Below are 22,981 nucleotides of genomic sequence, written 5' to 3'. Positions count from 1 at the left end.
TTGCAACCCTGCCATGCACACCATTGTTGTTCAGTGTTCTCCTGATGGTGGACTCATGAACATTAACATTAGCCAATGTGAGAGAGGCCTTCAGTTGCTTAGAAGTTATCCTGGGGTCCTTTGTGACCTCGCCGACTATTACACACCTTTTTTTTTCAAGTCAAGTCAACTTTATTGTCAAATATGCTATACATGCTCGACATACAGCACAGATGAAATTTCAGTCCTCTCTGACTCACGGTGCAAACAGGCAATGCAATAAATAAAAATAGAATAATTGAAATTAACAATATAAACAGTATAAACACTCTAGATAAGAAACAGACATAGACTAAACACTCATATATATACACACACACACACACACACACAAATTGGAGCAAAAGGGCATAAAATAAACAGTCAAGGGCACTTGAGGTATAGCAGGTAAACATGAAATAAGCAGTATAAACAATAAACTAATAGCTGTTAAGGTGAGGTAGTGCGGAATAGTGCAAATGAGCGAGGTAAAGTGAAATGTGCAGTCCCTGAGTTCAGTGTGTGAATGAATGTTGAGAGAGTGTGTGTGTGTGTGTGTGTGTGTTGGGGGGGGCTGTGAGGGTGACATGATGTCAGATGCTGAATGGGGGCAGGGGGATGTACGGGCAGAATCTGTGGCAGGGGGCAGAGGGGGGAGGAGGAGCAGAACAGGGAGAGAGTTGAGCCTCCTGACCGCCTGGTGAAAGACACTGTCCTTGAGCTTGCTGGTTTTGGCCCGGAGACTCCGCAGTCTCCTCCCCGATGGCAGCAGACTGAAGAGGCTGTGAGATGGGTGGGTGGGGTCACCTGCAATCCTGATGGCTTTGCGGGTGAGGTGGGAGTTATAGATATCCATAAGAGAAGGGAGAGAGACACCAATGATCCTCTCAGCTGCTCTCACGATGCGCTGCAGAGTCTTGCAGCAGGACACGGTGCAGGTGCCGTACCACACAGTGATGCAGCTGGTCAGGATGTTCTTGATGGTGCCTCTGTAGAATGTGTGCATGATGGGGGCCAGGGCTCTTGCTCTCCTCAGTTTGCGGAGGAAGTACAGACGCCGTTGGGCTTTTTTGGCCAGTGATGCAGTGTTGTTGCTCCAGGACAGGTCTTCAGAGATGTGCACACCCAGAAACTTGGTGCTGCTCACCCTCTCCACTGCAGCACCGTCGATAGTTAGTGGAGCATGCTGGGTGTGCGCTCTCCTGAAGTCCACAACAATCTCCTTCGTCTTCTCCACGTTCAGGCGGAGATTGCTGTCCTTGCAACACACGGCCAAGTGGCTCACCTCACTCCTGTAGATTGTCTCATCACCATTGTTGATGAGACCCACCCCAGTCGTGTCATCCGCAAACTTAATGAAGAGGTTGGAGCTGGATGTTGGTGTGCAGTCATGGGTCAGCAGAGTGAAGAGGAGGGGGCTCAGCACACATCCTAGGGGGGCCTCCATGTTCAATGTGATGGTGCTGGAGGAGTTGCTGCCGACCCGTACAGCCTGTGGTCTCCCTGTCAAGAAGTCCAGCAGCCAGTTGCACAGGGAGATGTTGTGTCCCAGCTGGTCCCGTTTATGAATGAGCTGCTGAGGAATGATTGTGCTGAATGCTGAGCTAAAGTCTATGAACAGCATTCTGACATACGAGTCTTTTGTCTCCAGGTGGGTGAGGGCTGAGTGGAGGGCAGTGGAGATGGCGTCATCGGTCGAACGGTTGGACTGATATTCAAACTGGAAAGGGTCCAGGGCGGGGGGAGGGCAGACTTGATATGCCGCACAGTGATGCAGCTGGTCAGGATGTTCTTGATGGTGCCTCTGTAGAATGTGTGCATGATGGGGGCCAGGGCTCTTGCTCTCCTCAGTTTGCGGAGGAAGTACAGACGCCGTTGGGCTTTTTTGGCCAGTGATGCAGTGTTGTTGCTCCAGGACAGGTCTTCAGAGATGTGCACACCCAGAAACTTGGTGCTGCTCACCCTCTCCACTGCCGCACCGTCGATAGTTAGTGGAGCATGCTGGGTGTGCGCTCTCCTGAAGTCCACAGCAATCTCCTTCGTCTTCTCCACGTTCAGGCGGAGATTGCTGTCCTTGCAACACACGGCCAAGTGGCTCACCTCACTCCTGTAGATTGTCTCATCACCATTGTTGATGAGACCCACCCCAGTCGTGTCATCCGCAAACTTAATGAAGAGGTTGGAGCTGGATGTTGGTGTGCAGTCATGGGTCAGCAGAGTGAAGAGGAGGGGGCTCAGCACACATCCTAGGGGGGCCTCCATGTTCAATGTGATGGTGCTGGAGGAGTTGCTGCCGACCCGTACAGCCTGTGGTCTCCCTGTCAAGAAGTCCAGCAGCCAGTTGCACAGGGAGATGTTGTGTCCCAGCTGGTCCCGTTTATGAATGAGCTGCTGAGGAATGATTGTGCTGAATGCTGAGCTAAAGTCTATGAACAGCATTCTGACATACGAGTCTTTTGTCTCCAGGTGGGTGAGGGCTGAGTGGAGGGCAGTGGAGATGGCGTCATCGGTCGAACGGTTGGACTGATATGCAAACTGGAAAGGGTCCAGGGCGGGGGGAGGGCAGACTTGATATGCCGCATGACTAGCCGCTCGAAACACTTCATGAGGATGGGAGTGAGTGCGACCGGGCGGTAGTCATTGAAGCAGGAGATAGACGGCTTCGTCGGGACCAGGATGATGGTGGTGGCTTTGAGGCACATGGGGACAACAGCCTGGCTCAACGAGATGTTGAAGATATCTGTAAAGACATCTGTGAGCTCCTCAGTACAGTCTCTCAAAACACGACCAGGAATGTTATCAGGACCCGGGGCTTTCCATGCATTTGTCATCCTGAGAGCTCTCCTCACGCTGTCTGGGGACAGCGTCAACACCTGGTCACCAGGAGGTGGTGGGGTCTTCTGTGCCGTGGTGCTGTTGTCTGCCTCAAAGCGAGCGAAGAAGTCGTTCAACTGATTCAGCAGAGAGGTGGAGTTATCACAGGTCTGCGGCGAGGGCTTGTAGTCTGTGATGATCTGAATCCCCCGCCACAGGTTCCTGGTGTCTCTGCTGTCGTTGAAGTAGTCAGCAATGTTCCTGGAATACTGTCTCTTGGCCACCCTGATGCTTCGTGACAGGTTGGCCCTAGCTGTCCTCAGGCCCACCTCATCCCCAGCTCTGAAGGCAGCGTTCCAAGCCCTCAGGAGCCTGTGGACTTCCCCTGTCAGCCATGGCTTCTGATTTGCCCTAATGGAGATGGTTCTGGTGACTGTAATGTTGTCCATGCACTTCCTCATGTAGGCAGTGACAGTCTCCGTGTACTTCTGGAGATCTGTAGTGTTGTTGTAGGTGGCCGCCTGTCTGAACATGCTCCAGTCAGTGGTGGAAAACCTCTGGCCACACACGTACCTGCTTTGTAGCTGGTTTGGTGACTTTAACCAGCGGCCTGTATGCTGGCATTAGCATAACAGTGGAGTGATCTGAGGCCCCAAGGTGGGGTAGGGGTAGGGCTTTGTAGGCGCCTTTATGCATGGTGTAAACATTGTCCAGAGTATTGTTTCCACATGTGGGAAAGTTGATATGTCCATAGAGTTTTGGAAACACACTCTTGGGGTTTGCATGGTTGAAATCCCCAGCCAGGATGAGGAAAGCATCTGGGTGGGCTGTCTGCTGTTCACTGATGTGCTGATAGAGTTCATTCAGTGCTTCACTCCTGTTGTTATTGGAGCCGGGAGGGATGTGTATTGCTACCAGCAATATGGCTGTAAATTCCCTCGACAGGTAGAATGGCCGGCACTTAATAATTATAAACTCCACTAGTGGTGAGCAGTGTTTGCAGACCACGAGAGCATCGCGGCACCAGGCATCACTGATGTAAACACAGAGTCTTCTGCCATGAGTCTTTCCCTCCCTCGACTAGCGATCTGTCTGACTGGTAGCATGTTAGCCGGGCTAGCTGAATGGCACAGTCCGGGACACTGTCGTTAAGCCATGTTTCCACAAACACAAGAACACAACACACACTCACAGACTTAGAAGATAAGCGGAGTAGGCGAACATAATCCAGCTTGTTGTCCAGCGAGCATACATTGGCCAGAGTGATGGTAGGGATAGCCGGTCGGTGAGGGCTAGCCGCTAGCCTAGCCTGGATACCGCCGCACTTGCCCTTCTTCTGCTTCTGCATGTTCCACCTGTGGCGCCTCCACTGTGGGCTGGATGCAGGAGTGGGGGTCGGTGGTTGAGCAGGCCTCTGGAGCAAACCATAGTCACATAGCACTTCCGCATCCGCTGGATTTATATCTGTGAATATAGTTCTGCGGATGTCGAGCAGAAACTCACGTGAGTATGTGCGCCTTAAGACTGATGGACGCGACAAAGACAGATACACGCTGTTTTAAAACACAAAAAACATGAAAACACCGTTCTGTTGGGACGGAGAGGAGCCGCTGCATGTGTATGTGCCACCATCTTGGAATAATACAAATAATACACCTTGCTCTTGGAGTGATCTTTGTTGGTTGACCACTCCCGGGGAGGGTAACAATGGTCTTGAATTCCCTCCATTTGTACACAATCTGTCTGACTGTGGATTGGTTTAGAGATGGTCTTGTAACCTTTTCCAGCCTGATGAGCATCAACAATGCTTTTTCTGAGGTCCTCAGAAATCTCCTTTGTTCGTGCCATGATACACTTCCACAAATATGTGTTGTGAAGATCAGACTTTGATAGATCCCTGTTCTTTAAATAAAACAGGGTGCCCATTCACACCTGATTGGCATCCCATTGATTGAAAACACCTGACTCTAATTTCACCTTCAAATTAACTGCTAATCCTAGAGGTTCGCATACTTTTGCCACTCACAGATATGTAATATTGGATCATTTTCCTCAATAAATAAATGACCAAGTATAATATTTTTGTCTCATTTGTTTAACTGGGTTCTCTTTATCTACTTTTAGGACGTGTGAAAATCTTATGATGTTTTAGGTCATATTTATGCAGAAATATAGAAAATTCTAAAGGGTTCACAAACTTTAAAGCACCACTGTATGAAGCAAACACAATAAAGAAAAAAAGAGCACACAGGAGTTTGATCATATGATGAGGAATATAAATTTGTGAAGAATTTGAAGGCTTGTTTTCATCTTCAGTTAGTGTACTTAGGGCTTGGTTCACTTTCATTATAATTCAGAAAATAAAGTTTGGTCAATTTTTTGAAAGGTCTATATTAATTCTGCTATGAATTGTGCACTATCTCAAATTCATCTTCAGTGTCATCTCCATCATCCCACAAGTAAGGGATGGAAGGATTCACAAACATAATTGCATACTCATGCACAGCAATTTAGCGTGGCCAAGACACGACCAGGCATATCTTTTAGAATGTAGGAGGAAACCAGAGAACGTAGAAGTACCTGCTATGCCACAGTGCTACCCCTGCACTAAATTGTCTTGAATTACATCAGTGCATGCCAGTATGTTTGATCATAAACCTTTTTTTTCATATTTATATCAACATAATGTGCCAGTTTGGTTGCTTGAATACATGCAACACTTTTGTGATCAGCTTTTATATTACAAGTAAAATGGGATAGATAAAAGTTGCCAATTATAGGCTACTTAAAATTCATTGATTCATCTTTGTCATGATTGAGTTGTTTGAGTCAGGATGCATGTGAAGGAAGAGTTTATTAAGACAGGCAAACAGATCCAATATGGCAGGCAGTAACGTGATTAAACAAACAAAAGGTCGAGCGATCTCAAAACAAACAAGAGGAGGCAGAGGGCAAAACAGTGAAACCAGAAACAAAGTCTACTAGAAGAGCATTCGGTAGAATGCATACCTCCACCAAGCCGCATATTATCAAAATCAAAATCAAATCACTTGAACCTAGGACAACAGTAAAGCTGTATACCAAAGTACACCCGTTCACTACTTTTTGAGTGACACTGGGAAAAGATAAAAAATAAATCTTGGATCCGCATACATATCTGGATTTGCATCAGAATCTAATCTATTGTTCCTTGGCCCATGGCCTGTCTTTCCTCAAAATGGCATTAAAATCCATGCACTACTTTTTGTGTTATATTGGGAAAAGTGGAAAAAAAAAATCCTGTATCTGCATACACATCTGGATCCTGGAACAACACAAATATCCGGATTTGCATCAAAATCTCAGACATTGTTCCTTGGCCCATGGGCCCCCTTTCCTTAAAATTTAATCAACATCCATTTACTACTTTTTGAGTTATGTTGAGAAAAGTCAAACAAGCAAACAAATCAGGGCTCGAAATTCTTTTTTTTTTCACCAGCCAGCCGGACGAGTTACCTTCCAAAGTAACTAGCCAAACAGAAAATCAACTAGCCAAAATTTGTTCATGTATGAATTTTACTTCTGTCAAAAATAACACAAAAGAGAGTAGTTACCATTGTTCATGACTAATGTGCATTTATTTCAAGACCCGAGTATTTTGATCCTGTTGTTAAATACATAAATGAGAACAACACAGAGCACCATAATATAATATCAACAAATAATAATATATTGGAAAACTTGGCAACTTGGTGTATGAGTATTGAAAGCAAATATACTTACTATCATGACTATAGCACCCAAAATATGTCCAACATGCTTTCTGTATTTAACCATTTATGAGAGAGAAAGCATTAGGAGCTTCATACTGACTAGGAATCAACTTGAAAAAAATTAATTATTCCATAAAAATCGTATCGCAGCCAAAGCCTACCCTGCTCCCACGTTTGCTTATAAGTCCTTTGTTGTTTCTCCTCTTCAGACCAAGGCCGCTTTGTCCCTGTCTCTGGCGGGTTCTGTACACCTTTCAGAAAATTCCACATCACAACGTAGCTTTGACAGATGTAGATGTAAACAACAACAAAAACACATATTTAAATGGGCGATAATGTGGCTACATCTATTGAATTTGATAACGTGATGTGGCAGCGGGAGCGTGGCCAAGCGTCGGTCTGTGAATGGAGGGTGGAGTCAGGGAAGGTAAGTGGTGGAATCATTGCACCTGATGGGGATTAACCTGTGTTTGTGTATCTTCCCCAGTGACCACGCCCTTTAAAAGGAGAGGAGAGCAGAGAAAGGGAGCTCTCTCCCCAACCAGAACACGTGTGTGCGCACGCGCGGCTGGGAAGTGATAAAAGGCTGAAAAGCTAGCAATAAATAGTTCATTGAGAACTCCGTTCTGGCCTGCTGTGCTTCTGTGCTCCACCCACCTGGTCCAATACTACATGTGATTACTGCGATATTCAACGAGATGCGTCATATGCATGTGCAGTAGTGAAAAAAACGACAACCTGACTCGTACACGATATGATTTGGAATTCTTCTGTATTTTCCATCCTGCTGATAAACACATCGATTAGCACAGACACGGCACGCACTTAATATGTGGCGGCTTTAGTCGACGGTGTGTCTGAATCTTCACTTCATATATATTTTTTATTTTCAACTAGCCAGCCGGGCTGGCTAGTGACAGGAATTACCCGCCAAATTAAAAATTAAGTCGCCTCGGGTGACCGGACCACCGCAAATTTCGAGCCCTACAAATGGATGTTAAAACATAACCTCCTCCAACAAAGTTGGCAGAGGTTACAAAAAAAGATAAACACTGGAAACAATGGCTTGGTGAAGACTGGCACAAAAACACATAACCTAATACTCCATGACAAACACAGGAGAAAACAGGGTATAAATACCCAAACTAATTAAGGGAGAAGCAGGGAAAAGATGAGACAGGTAATGACACAGAGGGAATATAACCAATGATATGATGAGGAGGGCGGCACGGTGGTGTAGTGGTTAGCGCTGTCGCCTCACAGCAAGAAGGGCTGGGTTCGAGCCCCATGGCCGGCGAGGGCCTTTCTTTGCGGAGTTTGCATGTTCTCCCCGTGTCCGCGTGGGTTTCCTCCGGGTGCTCCGGTTTCCCCCACAGTCCAAAGACATGCAGGTTAGGTTAACTGGTGACTCTAAATTGACCATAGGTGTGAATGTGAGTGTGAATGGTTGTCTGTGTCTATGTGTCAGCCCTGTGATGACCTGGTGACTTGTCCAGGGTGTACCCCGCCTTTCGCCCATAGTCAGCTGGGATAGGCTCCAGCTTGCCTGCGACCCTGTAGAAGGATAAAGTGGCTAGAGATAATGAGATGAGATGAGATATGATGAGGGCAGAGACAAGACATAAACAAATGCACATGGTAAAGTCAATAAATACAGTCTTACGGAAGTGCATGTCTTGTGCTGCAAGTTGTAAACCATATAGAGCATGTGCAGCCCTCAAAGTGTGCGCCACGCTTGAGGTGAAAGGGGCAATTCCTAACAGAACCCCTCACAAAGGCACTACTCCCAGAATGCCACATGAGGCCCCCCAAATCAGAGGATCTAGGCCTCTGGGCAGGGGTCTGGTGCTGAACAATGTCCTATTGGGGTTTTGCTTGGGTAAGGGAGTGGGCTGAGGCATAAGCTTGGGTTCAGGTGTGGATAAGTCGCTCTCACCTGATGCAGCGACAGCAAAATAATCAAGGCCAAGAGGCGGGTCAATGATGTCCTCCCTGAAGTCAGGAGGCAGGGCAACAATGTCATCTTTAAAGCCAAACAGAGGAGTGAGCTTCAGAGTGGAGGCCTCTGGAATGTCCATGAATGTTTCAGCTTGTTACTGAATGTTTTAGAGTCTTTGAGGCATGGGTGGGGCGGCACGGTGGTGTAGTGGTTAGCACTGTTGCCTCACAGCAAGAAGGTCCTGGGTTTGAGCCCAGCAGCAGATGAGGGCCTTTCTGTGTGGAGTTTGCATGTTCTCCCCGTGTCCGCGTGGGTTTCCTCTGGGTGCTCTGGTTTCCTCCACAGTCCAAAGACATGCAGGTTAGGCTAATTGGTGGCTCTAAGTTGACTGTAGGTGTGAATGCTTGTTTGTCTATGTGTCAGCCCTGTGATGACCTGGCGACTTGTCCAGGGTGTACCCCGCCTCTCACCCATAGTCAGCTGGGATAGGTTCCAGCTTGCCTGCAATCCTGTAGAAGAGGATAAGCAGCTACAGATAATGGATGGATGGATGGATGGATGGATGGAGGCAGCTACAGATAATGGATGGATGGATGGATGGATGGATGGATGGATGGATGGATGGATGGATGGATGGATGGAGGCATGGGTGTTGAACAGTGATTAAATACTCGGCCCAGTGGTGTGCTGGCCCAGATGTTCTCTGCAGGTTTGGGCTTTACCAGGCTCTCATAAAAGAACCTGAACTGTAACTGGTATCCATTAGGGAGGTGATCTATGCCATCATAGGGGACCAGGAAAATTACCAACCTGTCATAGAGAAACCATATGGCACCAGGCACTGACATGGTGATCCTGGCATCGAGTTGCTCCAATTTCCCTGCTACATCCATGTTATAAGGCAAAATATTCTGTCATCAAAGGGCTAGTTGAATCAGGATGCACATGTAGGAAGAGTTTATGAGAACAGACAAACAGATCCAATACTGCAAGCAGAAACATGCTAATAAACAAAGAAAAGGTTGGACAATCTATAAACAACATAAACAAGAGCAGGCCGAAGGCAAAACGAGGAAACCAGAAACAACCAATAACAAGATGAGACGTAAACAAATGCCCATATCAAAGTCAGTATACACAGTATTGCAGAACTGTGTGTCTCACATTGCAGGCTGTAAACAGTACAGAGTATATGCAGTGCTCAAGGAGTGCGCCACGCTCGAGGCAAGAGGCACAATTCCTTAAAATATTCCTCAAAAAAAAAACATTCATAAACTAATGTCTTTATATAATATTCATAAACACTGCACTGTGTATGTCGTTTAGAAAGTAAAGCTAGAAGATTTATGTAAGGCTTTTGTCAAAATATTTTGTCCATCCATTATCTATAGCTGTTTATCCTGTTCTACAGGGACGCAGGCAAGCTGGAGTCTATCCCAGCTGACTATGGGTGAGAGGCGGGGTACACCCTGGATAAGTCGCCAGGTTATCGCAGGGATGACACAGAGACAAACAATTCACACTCACATTCACACCTACAGTCAATTTAGAGCTACCAATTAGCCTAACCTGCATGTCTTTGGGGGAAACCGGCGCACCCGGAGGAAACCCACGCAAACACGGGACGAACATACAAACTCCACATGGAAAGGCCCTCGCCAGCCGCTGGGCTTGAACCCAGGACCTTCTTGCTGTGAGGCGACAGTGCTAACCACTACAACACCCAAAATATTTTGTGAGAATTTTATATATATATATATATATATATATATATATATATATATATATATATATATATATAGTGACTGTAAAGAGAGAAAAGACCTCAATTAGGATTACATATATAGTGTTCAAGACTGTACAATTTATTATTATTATTATTATTATTATTATTATTTTCTCATACTGGTTTCTTTATTGAAACAAAAATATGATTATTTTCATTTGTACTTACTAATAACACATTATTAGCTTTGAGTAATCTTCTATGAATGATCATCCTGTCATCTGACCTTGTGATAAGTGTAATTACTGAATTTGTTTCAGATAAAAACATAGAATTGGTTATTACAGTAATCTCTTTCAACTAAAATTACTGTACACTCAACCTGTAAAATTCTTTCCAGTTTCATATGTCATGCTACATAAAATCTCTAATGGCACCCAGCATTTTTGTCATAAACCTTATATAAATTATGCAACATTAATTTATTTAAAAAAAGACTCATTAAATAATTATGAATGTGTTTGAAGGCTGAATGTGGGTGCCACTCAAATAAAGTGCTACCAATTTCTTATTTTAAAATCTGTTTGGGCTCAAGTTAAGTTAATTACTGAATTCATTTGTCTCTGTCACTTAGGATTAGGAATTCTGTGCCTCAAAGAGCCAGCAAACCAAACTAAAACTGGCTGTTCTTTATCCCATGAAACATGAGTGTAAAGTATATAGCTGTAACCTGCGATTGCAATTTTTCCAATATGATCATAGCAAATTTTACATTTTGCCTGTTCAATATAACCAAGATTGTATCCAACAGTGTGTCCTATATATTTTTGCAGTATTTATTTCCCCCCAAACTACTGAGATACTGAGATAACTCTCACATGACTCCTACTTTTTGCCAGCTTACTTTCCATTATAAGGGCTTGACAGCTCATTTTCAGTTACAGCTACAGGCACACACGGCAGTGTATGGTAGATTTCTTGAATCTGTGAATGATGAATGAGTATCACAGTGACTCAGATATCAGACTATTATTTTGGATGAAATATTGATTTAGAGGCTTAGATAGAAGACACAGCAGAAATAAATGGTCCAAAATCAGCAGACCAGTTCTGACATGCAGCGTAAATTTTTGATGGATAATGATGAAGCAATCTCCATTTTTCAAATTCATATATATGTCCATAAAACACAAAATCAAGCAATTGAGTTTAGTCCTACTTGGCCTTCTTATTTGTAAGATTAGGAATAACAAAACAAAATGTACAATGTTTACTATGAAAATCAATCACCAGAACAGATAATCATCTAACCATTCTTTGCAGCTTTAAACAAATGTCATTATGTAACTTGCTAAACTGAAATGACTGATCATAACTAGTTTTGTAATGAAGTGAAAACAATCATCATTAGGGATGAAAATGTGATGTGTATTATGGTGAAATTGTGAGGGTCTATGTGACAAATGTCTCACGGTACACTGAAAGCTAAATATTTTTCTTAGACCAGGGCCCTGTACTACGAACGGAGGTCAACCTACCCAGAAGTAATCCAGGGTTCCCCCGCTAAACCGGGGTTGACAAAACCTGGTTATCTTGTTTGGGGTTAAACGGTACTACGACGCCAGTTATGAAGTTGATTTGTTGAACCTGTGTTAACCTAATCAGGGTTAATGCGCATTCACGTTAAAGGGGAGGTTATCAGCGCAAATCACCACTGTTCACAATGGCACGGTCGCCGTACTTCACGGAGGAAGAATGCGCTGTCATAATGCAAAGCTACGAGGAGTTCAAAACAACATTAAGAGCAAAATCTAACACAGCAGCTGCCAATAAGGAGCGGCAAGCATGTTGGCAACGAATTGCCGATCGGGTAAATGCGTAAGTACATTCTCCCTTCTACATGTTCCAGAACAGAAGTATAGGATGAGAGAAAGCTTCATGATCAATCACAAGTCACAGAAAATGGTCCTTCGACGTGGCCCCAGTCATATATAGCTTGTTTAATGTCCGAAAAATCCTGAATAAAATTTGGTATGGTAAATTCATGGAGTAGCCTACTTAAGCTGATATGTGCACAGAGTCACATGAATTAGGATGACTGACTGTTCAGTCCCTTTGACTAAGTTGGTGTCGGTCCTGTGAACATTTCAGAGGCAACAGCAGTGCCAAACGCACCTGGCAACAGGTGAAAATGAAATATAAAAACATCATTCATAATGGTGTGTGTGTGTGTGTGCGCATGCAAGCAAGCATTCATTTGCCTTTTATTTATTCAAGTTTTATCTGTTTGCCTAATAGTTCAAATTGTTTTGTATATAGTTTATAATGTTGTTGTGTGATATTAATGATAATATTGTGGGAAAACTACTTTGCATGGACGTTCATTTAATTTATTCTATCGTCATTTTGTTTGTTCTATTTTTGTGTATTTTATTTATTTATCTGTTTGTCTAGTTGTATCTATTTTTCTAATAATAATAATATATTATTTGCATTAATAGTTTGTTTTTTCCTATTAAAATAATCTTGTGTTCTTGTTATAACTTTATCTATTTATCTGACTGTTTAGTTGTATCTATTTTTGTTACAATTTCAATATTTTTAATATAGAAAGTTTGTTTTTTCTATTAAAATGTTCTTGTGTGATAACTAGTTCTTGTGTTATATTTATTGTAGTTGTATCTATTTTGTATCTCAGACTTAAATATTTTTGTAAAACAAGTGTTTTTCTATAAAATATTCTTGCGTTCTTGATAACTATGTTCTTGAGTGGGTTCTTTTTTTTTTTTTTTACAGAAAAGCCGTTCTGCATGGACATTCATTGAAGCCCTCATTGTTTTTTAATGGTTATTTATGAGCGTTTAGGGGTTACAATAATGTAAGTCTAGGTTGCTTTATATAAAAGGTATGTCCAGAAATATTGATGTCACTGTCTAAGCAGAGGGATCTGGCTTCTTTAGACGCTGTCTTCTTAAAACTGAATAAATATTTAAAAAGAGCCAAATGAGCCAGTCTTTTGAACGGCTCTTTTCAAAGAACGGATCACAAAGATGCGGATCCCATCAAAGAGCCATAAATCCCATCTCTAATCTGCGCTCCGATATCGCACGGGTCATCCAGGTACGCTGGCATTGTCTCTAGAGGAAATGTCGGTGGAGAGGTGGTGTTTAAAAAGGGTGTGGTTAATCAGAAACCTCGGGTTAACCAAGAACATAACCTGAGACGAGCAGGTTTGAGATGCAGCGTAAATTGCCATGGCAGCATACCTCGGTTTGAACATAGCCAACTTTCGTAGTATGGGTTAATCGGGAAGTTACGCTGCACATGATCAAGTTACTCTCGAAGTTACCCTGGTAAGCCAGAAAACCCGCTTCGTAGTACAGGGCCCTGCATCTCAAACCTGCTCGTCTCAGGTTATGTTCTTGGTTAACCTGAGGTTTCCGATTAACAACACCCTTTTTAAACACCACCTCTCCACCGACATTTCCTCTAGAGACAATGCCAGTGTACCTGGATAACCCGTGCGATATCGGAGCGCAGATTAGAGATGGGATTTATGGCTCTTTGATGGGATCCGCATCTTTGTGATCCGTTCTTTGAAAAGAGCCGTTCAAAAGACTGGCTCATTTGTGTCATGGTCCTACCTGTGGGTTTCTCTCTTCAGGTAACATCTCCACTCAGCATTACCGGCCACGCCCGCACTCACTTCCTCTTATTAACTCCCAGTGGCTGTCATTGGCTGTTACCGATCACCTGTTTCCCCCCTGTGTGTATTTAAGCTGCAGTCCTCCCAAGCTTCTGTGTCAGATCGTCTGCAACTCTCAGCCTGATTACCTGCTCTGTGTTCCTACTACTCTGACTCCTGAAATTGTTCTGCTCTGTTTGACTCTGTCTGCTCTCCAGCCCCGATATCCTGATCTGCCTTCTGTCCCATTGACTCTGCCTCTTGCCTGCCCCTCTTGTACCTTCGCCTGATCTCCAGCTCGCTCAGCCCTGCTGCTAGCCTGCCTCTCCATCTACCTGGTTTTGCTCTCTATCTCCTGCCTGCTGAGGGACTGCTCGCTGGGAGACTGCCTGAAACCCAAGTTCTATCAGCCTACAGCCACAGCTCTCCGACTATGCCAGATCCCGTCGGATCTCAAAAGCTAAGCAGAGTTGGGCCTGGTCAGTCCTTAGATGGGAGACCTCAGACGTCACCTCCAGCCATCCCTGCCGCTCAGTTCTCCTGCCACCGGACGTCACCCACACACATTCTCCCAACTCCCTATTATTAATAAACTGTGGTTTTGAGCGCATTTGATCTCCTCTCCTGTCTGTTCCGTGACACATTTGGCTCTTTTTAAATATTTATTCAGTTTTAAGAAGACAGCGTCTAAAGAAGCCAGATCCCTCTGCTTAGACAGTGACATCAATATTTCTGGACATACCTTTTATATAAAGCAACCTGGACTTACATTATTGTAACCCCTAAACGCTCATAAATAACCATTAAAAAACAATGAGGGCTTCAATGAATGTCCATGCAGAACGGCTTTTCTGTTAAAAAAAAAAAAAGAACCCACTCAAGAACATAGTTATCAAGAACGCAAGAATTTTTTATAGAAAAACACTTGTTTTACAAAAATATTTAAATCTGAGATACAAAATAGATACAACTACAGTAAATATAACACAAGAACTAGTTATCACACAAGAACATTTTAATAGAAAAAAACAAACTTTCTATATTAAAAATATTGAAATTGTAACAAAAATAGATACAACTAAACAGTCAGATAAATAGATAAAGTTATAACAAGAACACAAGATTATTTGAATAGGAAAAAACAAACTATTAATGCAAATATATTATTATTAGAAAAATAGATATAACTAGACAAACAGATAAATAAATAAAATACACAAAAATAGAACAAACAAAATGACGATAGAATAAATTAAATGAACATCCATGCAAAGTAGTTTTCCCACAATATTATCATTAATATCACACAACAACATTATAAACTATATACAAAACAATTTGAACTATTAGGCAAACAGATAAAACTTGAATAAATAAAAGGCAAATGAATGCTTGCTTGCACACGCACACACACACACACCATTATGAATGATGTTTTTATATTTCATTTTCACCTGTTGCCAGGTGCGTTTGGCACTGCTGTTGCCTCTGAAAAGTTCACAGGACATACACCAACTTAGTCAAAGGGACTGAACAGTCAGTCATCCTAATTCATGTGACTCTGTGCACATATCAGCTTAAGTAGGCTACTCCATGAATTTACCATACCAAATTTTATTCAGGATTTTTCGGACATTAAACAAGCTATATATGACTGGGGCCACGTCAAAGGACCATTTTCTGTGACTTGTGATTGATCATGAAGCTTTCTCTCATCCTATACTTCTGTTCTGGAACATGTAGAAGGGAGAATGTACTTACGCATTTACCCGATCGGCAATTCGTTGCCAACATGCTTGCCGCTCCTTATTGGCAGCCGCTGTGTTAGATTTTGCTCTTAATGTTGTTTTGAACTCCTCGTAGCTTTGCATTATGACAGCGCATTCTTCCTCCGTGAAGTACGGCGACCGTGCCATTGTGAACAGTGGTGATTTGCGCTGATAACCTCCCCTTTAACGTGAACGCGCATTAACCCTGATTAGGTTAACACAGGTTCAACAAATCAACTTCATAACTGGCGTCATAGTACCGTTTAACCCCAAACAAGATAACCAGGTTTTGTCAACCCCGGTTTAGCGGGGGAACCCTGGGTTACTTCTGGGTAGGTTGACCTCCGTTCGTATCCACTTGCGAGGATAGATCGCTGAGAGATTGACGCTATGTCACAGATTGGTCGAACAGAACGAGCCTTGGTCGTGTTAAGATCGCATCAGATCGAGTGGATAGACGCAAGTAGAGCGTATGTAAAGTGTCTACAGAGCGTATAGGACACAGGTAGAGCGTGAAGGTCGAAGGAGATAACATCGAACATAGAGTGTACACAGAAAATAATGGGTTTAGGTCGCACGGATTTTGCCCGCGACTACGGGAAAACATAGTTGCGCGCGATTTTTCCAGATCGTACTTGGTGAAATGAGGGGCTTACATAGTTATGGGTTCTTAACTTCATGGAATCCTTTCTGATGAAGCAGCACTTAGCTGTAGGCTTCTACATATAACCTTTAAGGGCTTCCACACAGGGACAACCAACTCGTCTTTAAGAGTTTCACTGTGATGAGTATCACTATGATATATATTTCTATGATATGTAATGTTATGTTAAGTACTGCTGTGATACGTATTGTGGTGTCATGTACTGCTCTGACATTTATCGCTGTCATAAGTATTGCTGCTCATTTGTACTATTCATGTGGTTCCAAGCAAGTACTGCTACTTCATTCATAAAAGCAACCAATATCATATCACAGTTTAGTATTTTTGTGAGAAGTCCACATTTCTCAAAACATGTTTTTGCACCTGTCCACTGGAGCATAGGGAGCTCAGCCAGACAGCTTTCTGCATCCAACATCATCAAATATTATATTACTAATACAGCCTGTCAAACATGCTCTATTAAAGTTAATGATAGATATGATAATGGCACCTAGGACAAGGAGAACTGCCTGCCTATGGCAACAGATACTAAAACAGTACAATTAGCAATTTAAATGTCTCGTGCTGAGCTACCTGGAAAAGGCACATCGAGAAAAGATAACTAAGCACCCTTTCTTTTCTGAATGCCATGTGTGTTCCTCATAATGCCATCCAGACACATTTTAAAAATGAGAAACACATTCTCTGTGCTCATATGTAGATTTACTGCCTCTCTACATAAGCATTTGTAAGAGGTGGAGTAGATTTCAGACCACAAAACACAACATAAAATATCCATGTCCCTGGTTAAAATATCACACTAAAGCAATGTGGGAAAACTCTCACTGATGCTAAGAATCCAAGCTCCTTTTCAATGATCAGACAACCAGATGTGTTTGTTGTCTGCCTGCTGAAGTGGTCCAAAGACTTTTAATTTTTTCATTTCAAAGAGCCTTATGTGCTTTCCAAGCACTGCTTCCTAATCCGCCTTGTTGTGACAGTCATAGATTTTTCCAATGACATTTATTATGCATTAAAATGCATTAATTAAAAATGCAAAAATATTGCATTTGTATGGTTTGTTTATTCATTAATTAATGCCATAGTAGAGAAATTATATACAGCAACAGTTTACCAAAGAGACCCAGGCTGTTTCATGTGTTATTTGAGCATTTATGTGTGTTACAATCTATGTAATAAGGATTCTAACAGTGGTATAGTAAGCTGTTAATTCCCTCAGCACAGAAATGTGATAAGCAAAGATTATACATGTGGTCATTGTGCAAAAATATCTCAAGGCTTGATTTTTCTCCAGATACAGGTACTTAGCAGGGACTCTTTTTCCCCATTTCTGCAAGTAATTTAGCCAGAGGGCTGCATCTATAACAGGATTAAGACAATCTGCACCCGACCCTGGTAATCAAATCCCACTCCTCCATATTGCAATGGAAATGTCTTGCAATCACCCTTTTCATTTCCTTACTATTTTATGCAATACCCATTTCTGTACATGTTCTCCCCCCCCCCACACACACACCTTCCTCCTACTCATTCTCTGAGCAAAAACCACACAGGTAAATTGAATTGGACAGTCATACTATCACCATTCACTAAAATCTGATCCAACACTTGGGAAAGAGGACCAGACTTTCAGACAAATATGAGGTTTACTCCTGGATATAAAAATGTATATTTAGCAAGCAGTAGTGCTGCACATTAGTGCAGTTTCATATGGTGCAATTGTAACACATCCTGTGTGAGTTGATTTTTAATCAGTATTGTCATGTTGTAGTATTACTGTATGGCATTATCAGTCAGATTAATGAACTGTATTATTTTCAATTTTGAAAAAGAAGCGTTATCCAGACCATTTAAAGGTCTAAAAGCCCATTATTATGGCATTTGTCAGCATGTAATTAAAGATGACACAAGCAACATTACACAATCCCGTTTTTCTAAATTTAGGCTGCTACAAATAATCTCAGACTTTAAAATCACCACTGAACACAATAATGTCACAGTTTGACTTTGTTCCAAATTAAAAGAGGCATTGTTATCACAGAATTAATGTCAAAGGTTAATAACGCTATGATAAAATTGTCATTGCTACATTTTCATTTGTGTATTAGTTACATACCCATCGGAGTACCAACACCATAGGATTTGGAGTCGATGAGTCCACCTATCTGTGTGAGATTGCAGTTGCGCTGGGTGACGTACTCGATTGTGGTGGACTCCATGAGGAACGCGTAATCGGAGGTAAGCACCCGTTGAATGCCCTCCTCCACACTCTTCACCATGACTGAATGCCTGCGGCTGCTCATGAACTCCCACATCTTGTCATATGTGGAGATCTTTGTTTTCTGGAGAGGAGAGTTCAGTACATCATTAAGGAAATTACAGGTCATTATGGAACAATGAGAAACGAAGGCTCCTAGAGGGCTGCTGATCTTCACAATAGGCTATAGCAAACTGTGAGAAATCCATTATTGGAAACATTTACATGTAGACTGATTTCACGGGGCATGATACTGAATACACTTTGTAGCATGCGGAATGTGTTCTTCACAATTCAGCAACAGACTTGTAGACACCTGATATATTTAACTGGGACATCATAAGCAATATTCATTGGTAACGGCAGTTTGGCTACATTAATTAATATCCATCCTGTTTATCCATCAGGGTCATGGGGGAAGCTGGAGCCAATCCCAGCTGACTTCAGGTGAGAGGCAAGATATACCCTGATCAGCAATCAATCGCAGTGCTAACACAGATACAAACATCTATTCACACCACAAGGAAAACATTCAAACTCCACAGAAATCCCTGGTCAGCCTTGAGGTTCAAACTCAGAACCTTCTTACTGTGAAGTGACAGTGCTAACAACTGCACTACCATGCCACCCTACATTAACATTATCTATACAATTCAATTTATGCAATATTTTATCTCCATGAATATTTAAAAGTTATATCTTTTTATTTGACTTGTAAAACACAAACACTGAAGGGTATATTTCCATCCCAGTGTACGCATAATATGTTGGTTTAACACCAGCATGTTGCTAATTTATTTGGTTGTAAGCCATTTTTCTACTTTGTTCTCGGTTGATATTTTGTGTTACTTTCCTTTACAGAAATAAACACACAGGTCGAGACATGAGTAGAACGTTGGGGGTGACATTCAAAATTTGGTAATGCAGTGGGATTTTCAAACCAACTTTGGTCTCTAACTCCTTCTTAGCACAAACACTATGCTAAAATGATATTTTCCTGCCTACAGCAGACTTAAAAGTCCTGTCTCATTTCTGACAGCCCAGCCTTATGGATGTCCACTGTTTCTGTCACCCCACAAATCACATTAAATAAGCTACTTAACCAGCTGCTAAAGAAATACAACTAGCTGAATCATTTAACCATAACAAATAAAAACAAACATTTTAGTTGTGAAATGTGAATCAGTAGATGAGTCACTACATACAGATCATCATGCACATTAAAGAATCCATACTCAGACTCTGCAGATGTCAGACAGTTTCTGTATGTTATGGTCTTCTATATGCTGTCTATCCCATAGCAACAGTGCCACTACCTCAATAATCATTAAGGCTAATTCATACCAGAAGCATTACTGAAGCATATTTTAGTTGTGCATTTCACAGAACAGATGCACTGCTATTTTAACCAATGTTTAAATCCATGCCAGCTAAAAGAGACGCAAATCACTTACATAAACCTGCAGCTCCATCTGCCCTGCTTTTTCTTTCGTTATATCTCTTGTGCACATGAATAAAGACTACACTGCCTATAAATCAATTTAAATAACATACTTCCACTATATGCTTTATTTAAAATCAGAATCTACAACATTGCTGTGATGATTGTGCAGTTTGCACCTGATGTTTTTTCTCTCCTTAAATTAAACTGTTCATACCTCTGTATCTATCTGTGTTTGTGACACAACCACTAAAATATATGAAATTGATAAGTGAAATGTAACGGCATGTTATTATAAAAATGACATTGTGTTGCACAGCGCATGGTCCATAACGGGACGCAGAAAGTTGAGTTGATTGGATACCAACAACTAACCACACTCTTACAAATGTATTTACTCTTTTCGAAATTGTGCACACTGCACTACATAGCACTGATGATCATGGAAATACAGAGAATGTACAATACCATGATCATAAAGAGCAGTGCCATGTGATGACATTAAAATTGCACCATAATTAAAAGTGTTCTTATTTTAACATAAACTGAGCACCCATGTAAAGAATAAAGAGATGTTAGAAGCCAAATCCTCAGCAACTGTATTTCTATACTCAAAGCCTATGTGTTAAAATATGTTCCAAATCATTTTCAAAAAGAGGGATGCTCAATACTGTTTAAAAAAAAAAAACAGGAGCAGGACACTACCCACTTCAAGAAAAGCAAGTGTGTTTTTCAATTTCCACATTTTACAGGAATATGTTTCAAGAGAAAGGAATCAGAGATGACCAAATTATGGTCCAAATCAAACCATTCTGGAAATACGATAATGCCACAAACCCATGTATTAAAAAAAAAGAAAATATGAGAATAAATGCACTAATATTCTAATTTCCTGTCACCAAAAACAACCTGTTAAGAGAAAACAATTTAACAGAAAATATCTAGACCCTTCATCCAGGGCTCTAAATGCCATTTTCACAGTGATTATTTTTAATGTTATTTGGAATTTTTTTATATTATTGCCATTTTCTATTTGTTTCAATTGTTTTACAGACACACCACATGTGTTGTGTTAATTTAATAAGCAAATAAATGAAGACTTTTAACCTATTAAGATAGCCGCTGCTATTAATGTATGCCATGTACTTCTGTTGGTCATTTTTTAAATAAATCTATTTTTTAATGTAACACAACAAAAATACTATCTCAGAAATAATTTATCACTTATAACTGTAATTATATGTAACTGATAGAAATAAAATGTCATAATTTACACAAAATATTTTCTGTCTTCATATCTAGAATTATGTAAATATCAGAATATTCAGTATTATTAAATGTCTATGATTTGGTGTAAAAATAGAAAAAAAATTAGGTGATAGAACAACTATTACAATATTAGCATGAGAAGACATTCTGTAATGCAATCATACAAAATTTTGTCAAGTCACTCCTTTCAAAACCCAAAATCCATTTCCCAGAACCCTCAGCCAGCCAATGACCTGCAAATCACATGACTCATCACAACCAGTGCATCCCTGCTCTCAATCATGGTTCTTCTAATCACACTCACCTGTTCACAATTACACACTCCCCTTTAAATAACTTGGTCAAACATATCTTCAGTCTCATCTCATCTCATTATCTGTAGCCGCTTTATCCTGTTCTACAGGGTCACAGGCAAGCTGGAGCCTATCCCAGCTGACTACGGGCGAAAGGCGGGGTACACCCTGGACAAGTCGCCAGGTCATCACAGGGCTGACACATAGACACAGACAACCATTCACACTCACATTCACACCTACGGTCAATTTAGAGTCACCAGTTAACCTAACCTGCATGTCTTTGGACTGTGGGGGAAACCGGAGCACCCGGAGGAAACCCACGCGGACACGGGGAGAACATGCAAACTCCGCACAGAAAGGCCCTCGCCAGCCACGGGGCTCGAACCCAGACCTTCTTGCTGTGAGGCAACAGCGCTAACCACTACACCACCGTGCCGCCCATATCTTCAGTCAGTGAAGTTATTAAGCCTTCTTCAATGTTTATTGTGATGTTATTCTAGTGGGTTTGTTTGTTTGTTTATTTGTTTGTTTTTGTTTGTTTGTTTGTTTGTTTGTTTTGGGGTGGGTAGTTTTCTATTCTATCATCATTATGATCACTTGACTCGCTTCCTGTTTAATGTTCCAGATTTCGTCTTTTGCACCTTTTATTTGTCTGCCATGATCTACTCAGTACACCTGTACTGAATTTGCATCCAAATCCATGTACTTCATGACATTCAAAAAGATGTCCTAGCACTTAAAGATTGTCAATAAAAAGCATAAATATATTCTGTAAAAGATTTCCTAATATGCCAGTTAATGTTATCGTTCAGCAAAATAAACTGCTGTTTAAAACACAACAGTTTTATTCTCCTTCAGAAACTATACTGAAGGCATTTGAAAGCTAATTAAGTCACATCTTCAAGGTCTCTCCTGCCATTATTGTGTGTAATGACTTCTTGTGGTGGGTCGATATTTTAGATCAACTGGGTGATTTTTCCCAGTGCCTATCAGAATCTTTTGGAGTCACCCTTGACAAATCAGCCGATTGAGCATGCAGAATATAGAGTGCTGATAAGGCAGAACCACCAGACTGAGGTGGAGAGAGAGAAAGTGTGTAAAAGAGAGAAATTTACCTCCCAACACCAATCTTGCACAATTTGGCCAATAGTTAGATTTGTCTGCACTTAAAGCAATCACACTTTGTCTCAAAATAGCACCCAACAGAAGAAAAGTTAAACATTATCACCAAAGGCTAAGGATTTAAAATGCAGTGTGGGAGCTGTTTAACTTTTAATCATATACCATTACTAAAAAGTGTTTACTTTTCAATGTTGATAAATGGTTTAGTTTAAGAGAAACTAATTTTTGT

General features: G+C 41.6%; 1 protein-coding gene across 2 annotated transcripts in view; it reads right to left on the bottom strand.

The window, feature by feature from the left end:
* Positions 1 to 22,981, bottom strand: part of grik2 (glutamate receptor, ionotropic, kainate 2) — a 269,503-nt gene that overhangs the window by 13,293 nt on the left and 233,229 nt on the right. For both annotated transcript variants that reach the window (XM_060922148.1, XM_060922149.1), the window contains one exon: positions 18,484 to 18,709. In XM_060922148.1, coding sequence (XP_060778131.1) covers positions 18,484 to 18,709 — 226 coding nt within the window. The remainder of the gene's footprint in view (positions 1 to 18,483; positions 18,710 to 22,981) is intronic.

Source organism: Neoarius graeffei, chromosome 5 (assembly GCF_027579695.1).
Source record: "Neoarius graeffei isolate fNeoGra1 chromosome 5, fNeoGra1.pri, whole genome shotgun sequence".
NCBI lineage: Eukaryota > Metazoa > Chordata > Actinopteri > Siluriformes > Ariidae > Neoarius > Neoarius graeffei.
This window is presented reverse-complemented; position numbering and strand designations above follow the sequence as displayed.